This window comes from Podarcis liolepis (genome assembly GCF_965112155.1).
Source record: "Podarcis liolepis genome assembly, chromosome: 14".
Taxonomy (NCBI): Eukaryota; Metazoa; Chordata; class Lepidosauria; order Squamata; family Lacertidae; genus Podarcis; species Podarcis liolepis.
In genome coordinates, this window is record NC_139569.1 from 36349450 (window position 1) to 36368953 (window position 19504).

At 47.1% G+C, this 19504-nt stretch overlaps 1 protein-coding gene across 1 annotated transcript; it reads right to left on the reverse strand.

Annotated features, from left to right (window-relative positions):
- Nucleotides 1-103: 103 nt before the first annotated feature.
- RLBP1 (retinaldehyde binding protein 1) lies at nt 104-17268 on the reverse strand. The gene is made up of 8 exons (XM_083475235.1): nt 16973-17268; nt 15433-15472; nt 13507-13635; nt 10769-10973; nt 7768-7946; nt 5984-6142; nt 2524-2634; nt 104-862 (listed from the first exon to the last, which is right to left on the reverse strand). Exons 2-8 carry the CDS (start codon nt 15442-15444, stop codon nt 704-706), a joined length of 954 nt encoding a protein of 317 aa, XP_083331361.1. The 5' UTR covers nt 15445-15472; nt 16973-17268; the 3' UTR covers nt 104-703.
- Between the last annotated feature and the right edge of the window lie 2236 nt (nt 17269-19504).

Here is a 19504-nt window from a genome sequence, read left to right on the forward strand (position 1 = left end):
CAGGCCGCACAACTGGGCTTCTCAGAGAATTTTGGTTTCTCCAAAGCACAGAGAAACTCGGCGAATGTTGCTTTTTGTGACTCACAAATGAAGAATAACACCCTTGCTGCTGTTGGTTTTTTTTATTCTGTATTGAAAACAGTCCTTGGCTTGTGTGCTGTTGCAGTAATGGACTGTGGCTGTGCCATTTGCACTGCCTTTGTGACAGCTTTGTCTGTTTCCTCTTTCCTTAGCCACTTGCCCCCCAATCCAGCGACACCTGGGCTCTAAAATACATAGCTATATGTGGGTGCCCACTTTCTCCCCACCATTATAGGGCAAGCCAGTAAATCTATGAAGGCAAATCTCAACTACTTGACTACCTGAGTGCTTGGTCAACAAAGCTTGTACTGCCTCATCTAGAATGTCCCCACCACAGACCATCTCTCTCTCTTTCTCCTTCCTTCCCCCTCTCTTTCATTCCGCTTGCTTGTTTTTCCTGGGTGGGGTGAGGTAATAAAAGGAAAAAGGATTATTCTTGAGAGAAATGGCAGGGGACTTTTCATTGCTCTACTGCCATCTGGTGACAAAGAATAAGACAGAGTGGCAAAGCAATGTACACCCAGATTTTATGGCCACGACAGATCTTTCAACCAATGCTACGTTTAACAGGATGGCTGGGAGACACCTCTGCGCCCTATCTTCTATGCCAAGATGCTGCTATTTAAAGAGCTGTGTCTTCAGCATCAGGTCGGGTCCCAAAAAGCAGCTCCGCGGTGACTTTGCCGTCGTATTTGGGCAGATTGCCCCCAAAATCTGCTGGCAGGATATCGGCATCGATCTCTCGGTAGAAGGTGTCGAGTTCGTCGCCATGCACAAACACCTGGGTGTGAAAAGGAAGGCAGAAAGGTTGAGCTGAGAGATGCTGTGTAACTGGGGGCAGAGCTCAGCTATTTCAGCTATTATGTGATATATAACAGTGGACGCTGGTGGCGCTGTGGGTTAAACCGCAGAGCCTAGGACTTGCCGATCAGAAGGTCGGCAGTTCGAATCCCCACAATGGGGTGAGCTCCCATTGCTTGGTCCCTGCTCCTGCCAACCTAGCAGTTCGAATGCACCTCAAAGTGCAAGTAGATAAATAGGTACCACTCCGGTGGGAAAGTAAATGGCGTTTCCGTGCGCTGCTCTGGTTCGCCAGAAGCGGCTTAGTCATGCTGGCCACATGACCCGGAAGCTGTACGCCGGCTCCCTCGGCCAATAAAGCGAGATGAGCTCTGCAACCCCAGAGTCGGCCACGACTGGACCTAATGGTCAGGGGTCCCTTTACTTTACTTATGATTCTATAATGATTTGAAATATATGTTTAAAATAACCTTGGCTTTAAAAAAACAACCTGAAGCTTTCCTTTTAGGAATTATAGGTGCCAAAATCCCAAAGGAGAAGAAAAGACTATGTAAGTGACCACAGCTGCGCAGATGTTATTGGCCCAGAGATGGAAATAAGATAAAGTCTTCTACCAGAGAAGAATGGCAGATGAAGTTGATCGACTATGCCGAAATGGCTAAAATGACTGGAAAAATCGGAAATCAGGGAAACCAAAATTTTAATAAGGAATGCGGGAAATTTATAACTTATCTTAAGGACCATTGTAAACAGCTAAAATCGTTAGCAGGATTGGAATATCACTTGTAGCTTAATGGTGAATTTTAGACACAATGGAGAGGTAAAAGATTTGGATCATCATAAAAGATGCAGGAGGAAATGATTAATAATAGGACCCACACAGGGAGGAGGGAAGTCCAGGAGATTCATTGGAATCATATTTTTATGTTCTATGTTCGATATATGACTATCATTTTAATCTGAAAAACCAAATAAAGTATGCATGCATGCATGCATGCATGTAGGTAAAAAAGAGAGATTCTCAGCTATCATTTCAAAAGAGAAACATGTTTCTAGCCCATATGACTGAGCGGCTGGATATCAACAAGTGATGCAAAATCATAACACCAGGCGTTTGCTACCCTTGCAAACAGCGGCTAGGTGTGGGGAAACCTTTGGCCCTCCAGATGTTGCTGTACTACAGCTCCCATCATCCCTGACCATTGACCGTGCTTGCTGGGGCTGATAGGAGTTGCAGGCAGTGTGGTGTAGCAGTTAGCGTGTCAGGCTAGAATGCGGGAGACCAGGGTTCAAATCCCCACTGGGCCATGATGCTCCCTGGGTGGGGGTGACCTGGATCAGTCACTGCCTCTCGGCCTACCTTACATAACAGGGTGGTTGTGGGGATTAAATGAGGAGGGGAAGAACTATGTACACCACCTTTTGCTCGTGGAGAAACATGTGAGATACGAAAATTATTGTTTTATCAATAATAGATCAGCAGCAACTGCAGGGCCAAAAGGTCTCCACGCCTGCAGTTCCTGGCAGAAGATGCCCAATCCCAGTAACCTCTCATTTCTGGTCGGGCATGCTTGCATTCCTTGACTGACAATGCTGTATTCGTCTTCTCATTGCTCCTTACCCTTCTGCGGCATAACTCACCCTTTCCAGCAGTTTGTTTTTCAGGAACGGTTTCACCACGTTGTAGGTTGTGGTGAAGTACCACGGCTGGTGGATGAAGTGGACGGCCTTGAAACGAGCTGGGAAAGAATCCTAGGGATTTCCAAAAAGAGCACATGGTTAAGGCAGCCAGCCGCAAAAAAAGAATAATACAGTGGTACCTCTGGTTGCAAACGGGATCCGTTCCGGAGGGCCGCTCGCAACATGGGCAGAACACAACCTGCGTCTGCCCATGCCGCGATTTACCGCTTCTGTGCATGCGTGTGACGTCATTTTGCGCGTCTGCACATGCGCGAGCGACAAAACCCGGAAGTAACCCTTTCCGGCACTTCTGGGTCACTGCAGGACGCAACCTGAAAACACGCAACCTGAAGCAAACATAACATAAGGTATGACTGTAGTGCAAAGATGAGACAGAGCAGCTAGGCAGAGGGGACTTTTATTGCTTCAAAAGCCTGATTTCCCCTTTTTGGATGGGTGGAGGAAGCGAAGCAGTTCCAGTAAACCACCACTAAGGGCTGTGTTCTTTGTATGGATGTAAAGGGCAGGGATGAAGCACTTTGTGTCCAGGGGCCAAATACTCCATCCAGTGTTTTGGACTCTTTGGCCAGTCATACCCCTCACTCAAGCACTTTTCCCCCTGGCTTGAATGTGTCTCTGAACTGTGATAATGGCTGTGTAGACACCATGAATTTAAAGCACATTTTCCCGCCAAGGAATCCTGGGAACTAGTTTTGCTATGGGTCCCGGCAACTGTAGCTCTGTGAGGGGTAAAACTACAGCTCCCAGGATTCTTGGGGAAGGCGTACAGTGGTACCTCAGGTTAAGAACTTAATTCATTCTGGAGTTCCATTCTTAACCTGAAACTCTTCTTAACCTAAGGTACCACTTTAGCTAATGGGGCTTCCCGCTGCTGCTGCGCCGCCGGCGTGTGATTTCTGTTCTCACCCTGAAGCAAAGTTCTTAACCCAAGGTACTATTTCTGGGTTAGCAGAGACTGTAACCTGAAGTGTCTGTAACCTGAAGCATCTGTAACCCGAGGTACCACTGTACTTCTAATCTCTGGTCTGTACACACAACATCTCTTGCTTGATGGGATGTAGGGTAGAAATGGGAAAGGTGTCAACTGTTGAGTGGCTGGAATGTGCAAAAAGTTATCGAGTTTTCATCCATCATAGAATTGTAGAATTGGAAGAGGCCCCAAGAGTCATATAATTCAACCCCCTGCAATGCAGGAATCTCAGCTAAAGCATCCATGACAGAAACAGCAATCTGGAAGACCAGAGGAAATACTTCACACATTTTTGAGCTAAAGGGCAAAAGTGTTCAGGGGTCAGCAAACTTTTTCAGCAGGGGGCCGGTCCACTGTCCCTCAGACCTTGTGGGGAGCTGGACTATATTTTTGTGGGGGGGTGAACGAATTCCTATGCCCCACAAATAACCCAGAGATGCGTTTTAAATAAAAGGACACAATCTACTCATGTAAAAACATGCTGATTCCCGGACTGTCCGCGGGCCAGATTTGGAGGGCGATTGGGTCGGATCCAGCCCCCGGGCCTTAGTTTGCCTACCTATGGTTTAGGTACAAAACCAGTCCATGTTCTTTTCCTTTTTGTTAAAGCTGAAAATGCGGGGAGGACAGTTCATCCAGTGGTAAGGAGGGGCATCTGCCTCCCCTTGCCCTCTCCATCCACTCCCAAAACTCTGCCTGAAGCACTGATTCCTCTCCTTGAGTAACACCAATGCAGGTATGGGATGATCATTTACTTCTTTCCGCGATGACTTGGCTCGCCTTATCTGACCCTCCTTTGCTCAAGAAGCAGCCACGCCAAGTCACGCGGCACAGCTGCAACTCCCTGCTTGGCGCCCATCCACAGGATCGTGCCCTTCCCCAAGCCGCTCAGAGAGACACTGGCCAGGTGAGGCTCCAACCAGGTATTGGCACCTGGGGAGCACCGGGCATCTAGTGCTCTCGTGCCTCTGGCCTTGTTTACCACTGGCATGCAGTCCCTGGGAGTTACAGATAGGTAGCCGTGTTGGTCTGCCATAGTCAAAATAAAAAAATTCCTTCCAGTAGCACCTTAAAGACCAACTAAGTTAGTTCTTGGTATGAGCTTTCGTGTGCATGCACACTTCTTCAGGTATCTGAAGAAGTGTGCATGCACACGAAAGCTCATACCAAGAACTAACTTAGTTGGTCTTTAAGGTGCTACTGGAAGGAATTTTTTTATTTAGTCCCTGGGAGGTTTTCCATAATAGGATGCAGCGCATGGGTTCAAAAAGCACCACCACCAAGTATAGGACATAGGAAGATATGTTCCTTTGACCGTGCTCTAGATGCCTCTACCTTCTCCTTAACAGGAACTGTTCACTAACGTGTTCCTGGCTTTTTAGTTCATTCTTTTAGCCAGATCTGGATGCTTTCCTGTTACAGATCTCTTCTCCTGCCTGAAATTTAGCCAAAGGGCCAAATCGCACCATCACGCTCATCAGATTGATAAGTGATGACTTGCATGGGGCCGTGAAGGACCATAGCCCTTTCTCTCCAGCACCTCAAATGTTCCTGTGAATGTTTCTGGTTGTGGCTACATCATCTTTTTGTTCCCGTTCCGAGCACCAATAAGCAGCAGACTTTCATCACTCAGTTGCCTACATGCCTACATAGAGGAAGTACCGTATTTTTCGTTCTATAAGACACACTTTTCCCCCTCCAAAAAATAAGGGGAAATGTGTGTGCGTCTTATGGAGCGAATGCAGGCTCCATGGCTTCAGCAAAAGCAACTCGAAGCCTCCGAAGCACAGCAGGAACGCTCCCGCCATGCTCCCGAGGCTTTGTGTTGCTTTCGCTGAAGCCTGGAGAGCGAGAGGGGTCGGTGCGCACTGATCCCTCTTGCTCTCCTGGCTTCGCTTTGCTGGAGAGGTGCTGCGCAGCTTTCCCTCTCTGCGCAGCGCCCCTTCAGCGTAGCGGGAGGAGAAATGGAAGGGGCTCAGTTTCTCCTGCCGCTTCGCTGAAGGAGCGCTGCGCAGAGAGGGAGAGAATTTTTTTTTTTTTTTGTTCTCCCCCTCTAGAACTAGGAGCGTCCTATGGTTGGGTGCGTCCTATAGAGTGAAAAATATGGTACTTCGTAGGTGAAAGGACTTTGGCTGCAGTGGCAAGCTGGCAAAAAGGAAATTGCTGCCACCTGAATGAATTTTGCATGGGGGAATATACTGTACAGGGGCAAGGCTGTAGACTGGACAAGAGTCGAAATCAGTAGAAGGCAGCTTCCTATGTTTCTACAAAGGAACTGTCCAGGGTTGGTTGACATCATTGATGACACACAATGGTCATGTGATATGCTGTTTGCCCCCTGGTTCTAGGAATGCCTCTTGCATAACCGGTAATCTATTGGGTCCAGGTTGTCTTCACTGCTTTCTAGGGAGGGCAGTGAGGCAGACTCACCTGCAGCATGTCCACCATTTTCTTCAGTTCGGATGGTTTAATGCCAGAGGCCTGCTGCATGGTGAACCCATTAAAGTTCTCAATGATGCAGAAGCCATTGATTTGCGTCTCCTCGTTCTCTAGCAGCTTCTCTAGGATCACACAGTAGGCGCGAAGAATCTGGATCAAAACACATGGGGACAGGAGCTTATGTCCAGAACTCTGGTCAAGTTGATGGATTTCCTTCCTCCCATGCCCTGGGAAACAGGCAACCTTTCTGTACATTGCTGCTGAAGTCAGTATTTATTTTGTTAATTAAATCTCTATGCCTCCTTTCATCCGAGGATCACAGGGCAGTTTACAATAGAAACACACACACACACACACACACACACACGCAAAACAATAACAATAACAACATAGTAACAAACAAAAACAATACCCACCCCCAAAGCCCAAATGATGCTCCATCTTACAGAATGCAGAGCAGATGTGGAGAAACTTTGCCCCTCCAGCTGGGGGCAGAGTTCAGCTATCTGAGATTCTCAGCTTTCATTTAAAAAGCTAAGTATGTTTCTAGCCCATATGACTGAGTGGTTAGGATATCTACGCTAACCTTAAAAACAGTCAACAACTGATGCAAAAGCATCACACTAGGAGTTTGCAACCCCTGCAAGCAGCAGCCAGGTGTGAGAAACCTTTAGCCCTCCAGATGTTGCTGAATTTAGCACTTGCATTGTCCCCAGCTATTGGCCATGCTTGGTGGTGCTATTGAGAATTCAGCAACATCTAGAGGACCAAAGGTTCCCCACGCCTGTCCCTAAAGACCCTGAAACACCTTGATGAGAAGTAGTAACTTGCAGCAGGAACGGGGAATGTTCTTGTATCGACGGTTGTTTTCCCTTGGGGATAATCTTTCAGGAGCATCCTTGCACTAGCGAGAGGTGCTCCCTCCTTGTCTAGTCAGTCACCAGAAGCATGACTGCCCTTGCTAGAGGGCTGAAATACCGTATTTTTTGCACCATAACACTCACTTTTTTCCTCCTAGAAGGTAAGGGGAAATGTCTGTGCGTGTTATGGAGGGAATGCCTACGGGTGGCATGCCTACAGATTTTCCTCCTCTAAAAACTACGTGCGTGTTATGGTCGGGTGCGTGTTATAGAGCGAAAAATACGGTAGTTGCGAGAGGGCTTCCACCACCACCACCTTCCATTGCTCCAGGAGTCGGATTCTAACACAAAAAGAAAATAGTCCTGCACAGATATGAAGCACCTATCACATCAGGCCATTGTTCACTACCAAGCATCCCAAACCAGGAGGTGGGTCAAATATACAAGAAAAGAATGAGACATTCTGGTGTCTTATTTAGTTGCTGTGTATGCTTGTACAAACTTCCACACTTTACTCTCCAGGTGCCGTTGAACTCCCAACTCACATCAGCTCCAACGAGCATGGCTAGTGGTCAGGGATGGTGGGAGATGCAGTCCAGGGGTGAATAACCTCAGACCTGGGGCCAGTTGTGGCCCTCTGGGTTTCTCTTTCTGGCCCATGGAACTCTGCAAAGGCCACACCCATCACTAGCCCACCACTGGCCCCACTTCCACCCCACCACTGGCCCTTGGAAGGTTGGCTAGAAGGGAATGTGCCCCTCATGGTGGAAAAGGTCCCCCACTCACTATTGTAGCTCAGTAACATACGGAGGCCACAGGTTACCCCTCCCAGTGGTAAGCATTGGTAGTTTAATAGTGGGGGGGGGAGGGAGCACAGGTGCTTGCAGTGTAGGACCTCTGCTCAGAGATGCTCACCTCATCAAAGGTGATCTCCTCGTAATCCCAATTCTCAATGTTGAACAGCAGCACCACCCGTCCATACTTGTCCCTGTTGGCCAAGATGCCTGGGTAGCCAGCCTCAATGGTGCTGCGCACAGCCTCGGGAGTCAGGTTTTCAAAGAGCTCTGGATACTGCTGGCGGAAGTTGACATAACCTGGTGTGAGGGGGAAGAAAGATGGAAATGATGAGCATGGGAAGAGAGACTGAAGCATTGAGCTAGATTAGGAATGGGTGAAGCTGTGGCCCTCCTGATGATGATGTTTTATTATTTATACTCCACCCATCTGGCTGGGTTCTGCCAGCCACTCTGGGTGGCTTCCAGCTCATATAAAAACATAATAAAACATAATAAAAAATCATCCCCAGCTAGCATGGCCAATGGTCAGGGATGATGGAAGTGGCAGTCTAGCAACATCTGGAGGCCCACTAGTTCCCCGTCCTTGCAAATGTTCCCCATCCTTGCAAGGAGTCTGTGTGCTTAAATGGTGGGGCTATCAGGGCAGAATTTCAGGTCAGAAGCTCAGGACCTCACAGAAGGAGAAGGAGGAGGGTCAGCTAACATAGCAGTGATGTCTCATCACATATTGAGGTAAGTAATGAAACCAGGCAAAGATCTCAAAGGAAGGTCAGTCGCTTGGTGGTAATGTGTCTGCTTTGCCTGCAGAAGGTTACAGGTTCAATGCTCGACAGCTCCTGGTAGGTCTGAGAAAGAACCCTGGAGAGCTGCTGCCAGTCAGGGTAGACTAGGGTGAGGGAAACTATGGAAGTTTTGCAGTCAAATCTAACAATGCATATTTTTGCTAGTTGGCACATGAAGGGGTTAAGACCATAGAGCTGTGTTGCTGATAGGCAGACTCAGACCATAGAAACGTAATTGGTAGAGAATGCTCTGTGTGATGTCATTAACCCTCCTCTCCTGGGAGGGAAGGAGCAAATAAGTATTTCCTGTTCCTTTCCCCTCCCCCCCTCTCTTCAACTAGCTATGGGAGCAACCATCTCTCCACTTGTTCCTGTATAAGGCACATGCCTGAAGTTGTTTTGGCTGTAAATACAAGTATTTTACCTGCATTAGTTTTTACTTCTGTTGCTGGTAAGGATGAATGCTTGACTGTGAGTAAACTATACATTTTAAACTTGCTTTTCAGTTTGGAGCCTGTTTCTTTGATAAACAGGGAAACAAAAGGGAGACATCAGCCTAACGACTAATTCCTGTGCTTCCAATTATACTTGCTCAGATGGGAGTTATAAACTCCACTGAGAGGGCTTTCTCTCGTGGGAGTATCTGCAAAAGCCCTGTATTTTGGAAAAAGGCTTGTAGCCCCATTTTCTCTTTGTCTCAACCCACATACATGGGCCTGCAGAGGGATCAAAGATAGTTAATGCATCCCCTCACCTACCTAATAAAACCCATCAGTAACCAGTGCGTTTCTGATGTTGTTGGACTCCATCTCCCATCAACCCAACATGGCCAATGATCAGTGATGAAGGGATCTGTAATCCAACACTGAGGGATGGGGAGGACAGGTTCCCCATTCCTGGTGCAGACAGTACTGAGCTAGATGGACCAAACATATCACACAGTACAAGGCAGCTTCCGATAAGCCCACTCCCACTGCCCCCCCCCCAATAATACCATGAAGTGCAAACTCTGGAATTGTACTTGGGACAGTACTTGGGATGCGGGTGGTGCTGTGGGTTAAACCACAGAGCCTAGGGCTTGCTGATCAGAAGGTTGGTGGTTCGAATCCCCGTGATGGGGTGAGCTCCCGTTGTTTGGTCCCTGCTCCTGCCAACCTAGCAGTTCAAAAGCACGTCAAAGTGCAAATATATAAATCGGTACCGCTCTGGCGGGAAGGTAAACGGCGTTTCCGTGCACTGCTCTGGTTCGCCAGAAGCGGCTTAGTCATTCTGGCACATGACCCGGAAGCTGTACGCCGGCTCCCTCAGCCAATAAAGCGAGATGAGCACTGCAACCCCAGAGTCGGTCATGACTGGACCTAAAGGTCAGGGGTCCCTTTACCTTTACCTTTTACCACAGTACTTAAAACTTGTTGCTTCAGGACTCAGGAACCTAACTAGGTTTATTTATTTTTTCATCCCCCACCCGCCCATCTACATTCCTTCTCAGTAAAAACTAAATCATTCTGCCTCCTTATTTTTCTCATGCTTGTTTACCAACAAGGGGATGATCAACCCAGATTTCCATTCTGCAGGGGGCAGGAATAGCAGGGGTAGTAACTTGTTTCACTTGTTTCCTGTTAAGAGCCATCAGGCGTGAAATGGGGAAGCGTAGCTTGGGGCGCTTAAATAAAAACGGGCAAAAATCCTTCCCTTGTTCCTCATCTCCGTCGCTAGTTTTGTTAATTACTGCCCTGTTGCATAAACAAAGGGAGCTCTGAAATAGAGCCAAGCAAATATTTTTCTTCTTCTCCAGCATAATCTCTCCAGTTTGCCAGTAAAATCCCTCTCAGAGAGAGAAGGGGGGGGGACACACAATACAGTGGTACCTCAGGTTAAGTACTTAATTCGTTCCGGAGGTCCATTCTTAACCTGAAACTGTTCTTAACCTGAAGACCACTTTAGCTAATGGGGCCTCCTGCTGCTGCCATGCCGCCGGAGCCCGATTTCTGTTCTTATCCTGAAGCAAAGTTCTTAACATGAAGCACTATTTCTGGGTTAGCGGAGTCTGTAACCTGAAGCGTATGCAACCTGAAGCGTATGTAACCTGAGGTACCACTATAAGGTAACAATACACAGCGGAAGCACCCAAACGGAGAAAAACCTCTTCCTACAACCTAACTTTGGGTTTTGCTGGCAATTAAAGGTGTTGCCCCCACACTCCTCCTTTTTTCTTTTTAATAGGCTAGATAAATAAGCCAATATCACCTGCCCACTCCCTATGCTACCCTAAGGAAGGATGACTACAGCATACCAACAAGATTTGACTGGGTCTGTTTGCATGCCAAAAATCCCCACCTTTAATCAGATCATAAGACCTGCTGATGTCAAATTTACGGGCTCGGATGAAACGCAGGAAGAAAGCATCATCTTTTCCTTTCACTTTCTCAGCCACCACCTTGCAGATGTCCTCTCCTCCTTTGGCTTTCTCCTGCACCAGTTCCCGCAGCTCTTTCACAGCCAGCTCGCGCTTCTCCAGGGTCTCGTTCAGTTCGTCCTTGGCCTGTGGAGGAGAAGAGAAGCCGGACAGTGTCTCAATGGTAGAAGATGTCACAGGAATGGGACAATACCTGCTTTCCCTTCTCTCCCACGCAAAATAGCACTTGTGTGCTCATATTCATGGAAGTGTTCTCCTAAACAGAAACATGTTCGCTAGCTGTGGCCATTGGTCTCATGATACCGTATCTGGCATGGCCCTCGGTGCTCAACCAGTTATTTGTTCTTGCCCTAAACCTAATGCTGTAGGTTTCAAAATTCCTTCCATCGCTGAGCCCTATTCTATATCAACTTGTCTTCTAAGCAACACCAGAACATCTGCCATACAAGCCCAGAACACAGCAAAGGATTCTGGCCTATGTTGTTAATATTTCTATGGAGTGTCGGCCAGGTCTGTTGACTATCACCATTGCCCTCTGAAACCAGAGTATATATAGAACAACACACCTAGCATTCCACTTGTGGTTGTACTATTCAGGAAGAAAATTGGTGGCAGTGAACTAAAATGGCTTTTGTCTGCTATTGCTAGGCAACTCACTGAGGAGCCACCAAAGGAAATACTTTTGCAGACAACTGTCCCAATGTATTTTGGCATACCAAGCAGTAAAATAGCAAGGAATGTCCCAGCTCACTTTAATTAGTTTTCACTGTAGAATCCAAGTGCTGTCATTTCACATAGCTGGTATGAACAAAATCGTATCATTTTCTGGATATTAAGTGGGCTGGTTCACAGATCCTATATTGAGCAGCAGGTTAAACTAAAAGGCCTCCAAGATACCACTCAACTCTAAACTTCTATGGGCATTCCATACTTTTCTTTTTACATTTAATCCAGATTTCCTCCATTAATTAAAAAGTGACCCATTATATACCCACAGTTGCCACTGGTATGGAAGAAAGGGCATTCACAAAGTAAAGGTAAAGGTAAAGACCCCTGGATAGTTAAGTCCAGTCAAAGGCAACTATGGAGTGAGGTGCTCATCTCTGCTTTCAGGTTGAGGGAGCTGCCATTTGTCCGCAGACAGCTCTTCCGGAGCATGTGGCCAGCATGACTAAACCACTTCTGGCACATGGAACACTGTGACGAAACGCCGTTTACCTTCCCGCCGCAGTGGTACCTATTTATCTAATTGCACTGGTGTGCTTTCGAACTGCTAGGATGGCAGAAGCTGGGACTGAGCAATGGGAGCTCACTCCTTCACGGGGATTTGAACCTCCAATCAGCAAGCCCAAGAGGCTCAGTGGTTTAGACCACAGTGCCACCCGCGTCCCCAGTGAAGGAGACTATAATGTGATTGATAGCATTTCCACCAAATAAGTATATTGACCCTTAGATATGCCTACAGGACTCCCGTGAAGGCTATATAAATTATGTTGGTATACAGATTCCAATCATTTCAGGCCCTGTGCATTATATTTATTGTCAAACGATCAATGTGAGCTTAGAAAAATATCTTACAAAAATACCTTCCAATCAGCAATGTGAGCTTGGAAAAATATCTTCCAAAAATACTTTCTGATCAGCAAGCCCAAGAGGTTCAGTTGTTTAGACCACAGCGCCACCCACGTCCCTGGCATTCACAAATAATCCCTTGGCAACCTCAAAAGTAAGGTGAGTGTGACCAAAAAAACCATGCACTGAGCGCCCTGAGCACTTCCTCTCCCCCTTGATCATTTTCATAACGCAATTTATTTTCTCATTAATTGATGGAGAATGGTAAAAATGCAAGAGTGGGATTTTCAGCACAGCAGTAGGAAACCCTGAGAAAGACATGGCTTTGGTCTGACCTAACAGGACTTATGCTCTTAATTAGCGACTTCTGCCTTTGATACAATTGTATGTAGGAAATTAAACAATGGACACATTGCAGCCCTTTGATGATTCTTGCATAAAGCAGCCACCACACTGGGCCTCCCTGTAGGGTTGTCTCTGCCTCTACATCAATGGCAGCATCAAACCTGGAGCGCCATTTCTTTGTGCTTTTCAAGGGAGAACAAGGTAACCGCCGTAACAACTGTTAGGACTGCCAGTGATGGACCTGGGCTGTGGTTCATCTCTGTGGCTCAGAGCCTAGCAGAAGCCCTGGTGGACCCAGGACGCATGCGTGTCTGTGTGTGTTCCCCTTTGTCTTCCCCCCTGCTATGACCCTCTGGTCTCCACTGAATATTACATGACATGAACAGAGGCGTACTGGTTAAATTGCAGTGGAACAGCCATGCAAAACATGGGCAAACTTCAAAGAAGGGTCCCTGATACAGGCCTTGAAGGATTCTTAGCTAGCCCTGTTGGCAGGGAGACGAGGCATAAAAATTCAGTTTCTGTTTTCTCAGGAAGGTAAGGCAACAGTCTCACAATGGACCACCGCTCACCTTGACATCACTAAAACCTCTTGTTCTCTCTCTCACGCACAGCTACGTAAGTAGTTAGTTTTTGAAAGGTTAATTAGCCACGTTGAGCTCCATGAACAGGCCACCCTCTGGAATCATTAACAGCTCTCAGTCTTTGGCCTTCCCTCTCCACCCTGCCCAGCGATGCTCACCTTTTGCAAGGTATAGTCAGGGATTTTCTCACACTTCCCAAAGACGCGGCCATGGTCCTTGGTGGTCAGCCTCTCGAGTTTGGAACGCAAGGCTTGCTCCTCCTCAGAAACGATCCTGAATGTGCCAGTCTAGGGGTGAAAGCACAAGGGGGAAATGAACTCCTGACTTAAAACATCCCCATCATGTCAACTGCTCATGCAAGAACTGACAAAACTTGCATAATACTTGGCACTCTATGTAAAAAATATTGACTCTAAAAGGAGAAGACCTGTGAATATTTTTGCAGCAGGGTCCTTACAGTACTGTATAATAATAATAATAATAATAATAATAATAATAATAATAATATTTGTACCCTGCCCATCTGACTGGGTTTCCCCAGCCATTCTGGGCAGCTTCCAGCATATACAAAAACATATCAAAACATTAAATGTTAAAAACTTCCCTATACAGGGCTGCCTTCAGATGTCTTCTAAAGGTGGACCCAATCAGCATGAAAGGAGAGTTTTTTCACCACTGTATACCCAAAGCAGAACATTTAGGAACTGAAAACATAGTGTTTTCTCTTTCCAGAGTTTGGTGCCCAAGTTCTGTTAAGTACAATCGAACTTCATGGAAGACACAGCGTAAGACACTCAGAAAGAAGATAGTGGAGCATTCCAAATCATTTTTGCCCATGTACCCGCACAGAAAATTGTCGATCTATCTGAAAGGCAACTCATGGAGATTTGAATTGATCGTTGCAATGCATCCTTAATTATTATTATTGTGCAATATTACTATATAAACATAGAAGGCTGCATAATGTTTGAAGGGGTGTGACTGACAGGGGAGATGGGTTTAACTATCATGACCCTGCGTGACTGAATTTGCCACTACACTACTGGCTGTAGATCAGTGGCAAAGTGCGTACTTTGCATCTAGAAGGTTTTGGGCTGAATCCGGGGACTGGTGGCAGGGTGACGATGAGTGGTCAGAGGAAGAAGAGGGAGAAGACTGGGAGGAGGAGGTGTCAGAAGTAGAAGAGGTAACAGGGTTTAGTGAGCAGGGGAAATCTGTGGCAGATAGAAGTACAGAATTGGAAGCAGGGGTGGATGCAGAGAGGAGGGAGGCCAAGAGGCAGAGATGAGTCAGGCTGGGTGTCTTCTCCTCCTGCTGTGACAAGCTCCCCTGCCCCCTTGTCTCCCAGGATTAGAAGAGGTGTGAACAGGGAGGAGCAGAGACAGGCACATCGGTGGAGTCTCAGATTGCTTGGGAAAGACCTGAGGAAGGTGGAGATTTAGGCAACTGCCTCATAGGGGCAAAACCCACTGAGAAGAGTCGCTGCCCTCATTAGGCCTGGCATTCCTGGGCAGGTCTTATTTCTTCTGAATCACTTACTCTGTGTGATTTATTCCTGATACCTGCTCCTGACATTATGCATCTTAGAGGCAGAGTTCCCCAGTTGCCTGTTACTGTTCATCTACCTTTTCCTTTCATCTGGGCTGAAGCAAGACAGAAGCAGGTGTTTATTGTGGGCTCAACGCTGCTCACAAATGTAAGGTTTTTGCAGTGTGCCCACGCAATGGCATCAGCATAAAAATGCCAGTCCAGATTTGCCCTATCCATGGAATATCTTTCCATTGCTTTGGATGGACTAAGATGCTTTGGAAGGCCTTTCCCCCAAAACTGCAGCATATAAATATTCAACAACATTTTCACATGGTAGGCAGCTTCCTGGATGCAGCCACTATTTGTCCCATGTGGCAAAGCCAAAGTGACATTGTCATCAGTGCTGGTCTCAGCATTGGTAGCGGCCTGAGGGTGTAGAAGACTGATGCTAGCCCTGCTGAGAGCAGGGATGAATCAAGATCTCCTTAATCTAAGCCCGGTTAGAATCAGGAAAAGGGAACAAATGGAATGGAACAAACAGAATCTGTACTCACCACTGAAGTCATGTTGTCGTTTTCCTAATCCACGCAACCACTGAAAAGAGAGAATGAGGATTGTCAGGCTAACATCACCAGGAGGCAACACACTGACACCTGTTGCAGTTCACTCTCTGGTTCAGAGAGATCTGGCAACTTTCCGCAGCTGAGGATCCTTCAGAATCCCAAGTCCGCCTTGAGGGTTCTAGAGGAGACCTAGTGAGGCTGTCCGCAGGAAGTCCCAGCCTCTTCTCATTACCAGGAACTTAATTTTCAGATAACATTGCTGGGCTGCCTCCTTTAATTATGTCTTATACAGTCCCCAAAGTTTACTTTCTCTCTTAGGTTGCTAAAGGCTTCCAGCTGCTAGCCTTTGTTGGTTGTGGAACTTCCCAATTATATGGCTTTTACTACTCCTCCTGTTTGTTTGAGTCTTTATCTACTGATAAGGGTGGGGCCAACATCCCTATCCTATCACCACGTCAGCTAATGTCCTGATTGCCTTTGTTTATCCTTGGCCATGATGAGTACATGAGTACAAGACTAGCTAGCAGGACCAGTAGTCAGGGATGATGGGACATACAGGAAGTCCTATTAAACTTGGTGGCAGTAAACATGCATTGGAACTGGCTGTTTTGTCTTATTTCAGTGCCAGCGCAATATGCAGAAGGTCTTGGGTCCACTCCCTGACATCTCCAGTTAGCAAGGGATGGGAGAGACCAGTTTCTGCCCTGGAGAGCAGCTGCCTGTCAGACTTGGAGGTGAAGGGCCAGATGAACAAAGGATATGCCCTGGTATAATGCAGCTTTTAAGTTCCTGTGTTCATAGATGGGTTTCCTACATACGAGACTACATGAACAGGCTACCGGTAACTTGTTGCACAAGATTGTGCGATCTCTTGCACCACGAGTTTCTGCTAGTGCAACTGTTGCACTGGAGAGATAGCACAGGACAGGATAGTACGCACCCCGGAAATGATCTCTTTCAGCTTCTGCCTTCTGGAAGAAGGTATAGGGTTATAAAGGCCAGGACTAGCCGCCTGAGAAACAGTTTCTACACAAATGCTATTCTGGTTCTAAACACAGCATAAGGAATCTCTATAGTATATTGTATTTTAAAATGGGGTTTCAGAGTTTTTAGGGGTTTTTGAATGTTTTATGTAGTTTTTCAGTTTCATTGTTCTGTATGGGACAATGACAATAAAGATATCGTATCGTATCGTATTGATTCCTCCGTTGTGCAACACTGAAACTCGTCCATCTGCTAGCTCAACAGCCCTGGACACAGCTCACAGAGTTCGAACGGGTACATAGCGGTTGTCTAGTCCAACCCCATGCAATGCCGAATCTGCAATATAGGGTTCCAAGCAGAGAATCCCTGACATGTAGACATCTAGTCCTTGCTGAAACACATCCAGTTGTTTTTAACGGCTGGGCTGCGTTTGCTGTGATTTGAAGCAGTATTAAACCTGCAGCACCTATACTCTCCCAACCAACTTTAACAAGAAGGGTTGCAGCGGCAGAATCTAAGCTGAAAAAAAGAATCTCGAAATACTCACCAGGGAGGTGAAACAGTTCCAAGAAGGTCAGTGTGCAATCCAGGCAGAATCACCGTAGTGAATAAATTGAACATGCAACAGGCAGCAAAGAATTGAGAAAAGGCTGAAGTGCAACAAGAGGAAACCCAGGCAAAAGCTTTGTAGAGTCACCGGGCTGGGATTAGACCATCACAAGGCATCGCTCGCAAGAGCTCTCTAATTAGGTCAGCACAAACCAGGCGAGGGACCCCATTAAAAAATTACAAAAGGCCGGCGAGGAGGGGGCGGGGGAGAGAGAGAGCAAGTGGTCTTGGCTCACAGAAGTTCATGGCGGGGAGGCTGGCAGCATTCTGGGGCCGATTAGCCAAGTATAAAAGCTTCTTATTGTATAACTGGGCCACACTCATTAGTGTAACATGCAGGGTGGAAGGAAGGGCTTTGGGGGACATTGCAGAGGGAGGGAAGGAGGGAAGAGGGTCCATAACTTCAGCGGGGAAGGGCTGTAGCTCAGGAGCAGAGCACATGTTTTGCATGCAGAAGGTCGCAGGTTCAATCCCTGGCATCTCTAGTTAAGCAAAAGTGGGAAAGGCTTCTGCTTTGGAGAGCCAATGTCCGCCAGGATGTCCACCAGCCTAGATGGACAAATATAGGCCCCATCTACACAATATGTTTAAAGTAGCATCATGCCACTTTAAATAGTCATGGCTTCCCCCAGAGCAGCCTGGGAGCTGTATAGTGGAGTAGGACAGCTGGGGGGGGGGGAATCACATGTGCCCCTTTGGTTTCAGATAGTACATGGGTAGATGAGTCTGTTAAAAGTGGTATGACACTGCTTTAAATGTACAGTGCAGATGAGGTCTTATTTAAGGTAAAGGTAAAGGGACCCCTGACCATTACGTCCAGTCGTGGCCGAATCTGGGGTTGCAGCGCTCATCTCGCTTTATTGGATGAGGGAACCGGCATACAGCTTCCGGGTCATGTGGCCAGCATGCCTAAGCCGCTTCTGGAGAATCAGAGCAGCGCACGGAAACGCCGTTTACCTTACTGCCAGAGCGGTACCTATTTATCTACTTGCACTTTGACGTGCTTTCGAACTGCTAGGTTGGCAGGAACAGGGACCAAGCAACGGGAGCTCATCCCATTGTGGGGATTCGAACCGCTGACCTTCTGATTGGCAAGTCCTAGGCTCTGTGGTTTAACCCACAGTGCCACCTAGGGCAAGTTAAAAAGCCGTTCTCTGATGTACATTTAAACAATGGGTTGCATCCAGTGCCAGCCCTACTGAGAGGAACCAGAACTGGTGGATTCATTCATCCCTAGTGTAGCAGCAGGCCATGCTGAAATTCCCTCTTCTATGGGTCAATGCCAAACCAGGCATTTAACGTCACCATACTTTGGCCCCTAGGTTCAATTTCAAGGGTGTTCCAGGCTGCTGCTATTTTGGGGTGGGATTCAGTCACGCACTGACAAATTCAGGTTGTGCAAATCAGGTTCTTCACCGCCTTGTGTGATGAACCCCAATGGTGGAGGCGGCCTTGGCTCACCCCTAGTTCTCGTGAAACCCTATAGGAGCTCCTGAGTTGTTGCAAGATGGGACATGGCTGGCCGCCCAGAATATACACCTTTTTACCGCAGGTTCATCCCAGCCACCCTCCCTTCTTGTTTGCCCATTACTGTGGACTTGGTTGGTTTCTGGTCCAGAAAGGAATTTTGATCCCAACTGCAATTTGTCTCTTAATTGGGAGGTTTTCGCTTTTCCCTTAGTCAAGGACAAAATGTTTCTTGTTAGGTGTTAGTCTCTTCCTTGAAATTCCTGGGAGTTTACCTTAGTGAAGACCTCACTTGGAAAAACAATATAACTCAGGTGGTTAGGAAGGCCCAACAGAGACTCCATTTCCTCAGGGTCTTGCGAAAGAACAATGTTAAATAACAATTGATGACCTCCTTCTACCGGTCCACAATAGAAAGTGTCCTCTCATATTGTATCACATTGTGGTATGTTGGCTTGACAGCCATGGACAGAAAGTCTTTACAGAGGGTGGTGAATACAGCACATGATATCATGGGCTGTCCCCTGAGCCCGCTAGATGACATCGCAAGGGATCGTTGTCTTAGGAGAGTGAGAAAAATTCTCAGGGACGATTCACACCCTGGCCAGCACCTCTTTAATCTTCTACCCTCGGGAAGGAGATATAGAAGTATAATCAGTCGTAGCAACAGGCTAAAAAAATAGTTTCTATCCGTGGGCTGTTAGGCTGCTGAATGGAAAATAATATAGTGCAACTGACTTTTGGGGTTGGTGCGTTGTGCAACAAGCACACAGAGTGCAATGAGATTGAGTGTATTGGGGCTTGGTTAATTTCATTGTACACAGGTTGTACATTGACAATAAAGGTATTAAATATTACATATTCTTGTCAAAACTGATGGAAAATGGAATCAGGCAGGCAGGGGCGGAGCTAGCTGCACCCAGGGTCGAGCCTAGCCACCCGCGGGGTGGGGTGAGTGTCCCAGGGGGGCGGCGATGTCACCCCCTCCTCAGGGATGACACCT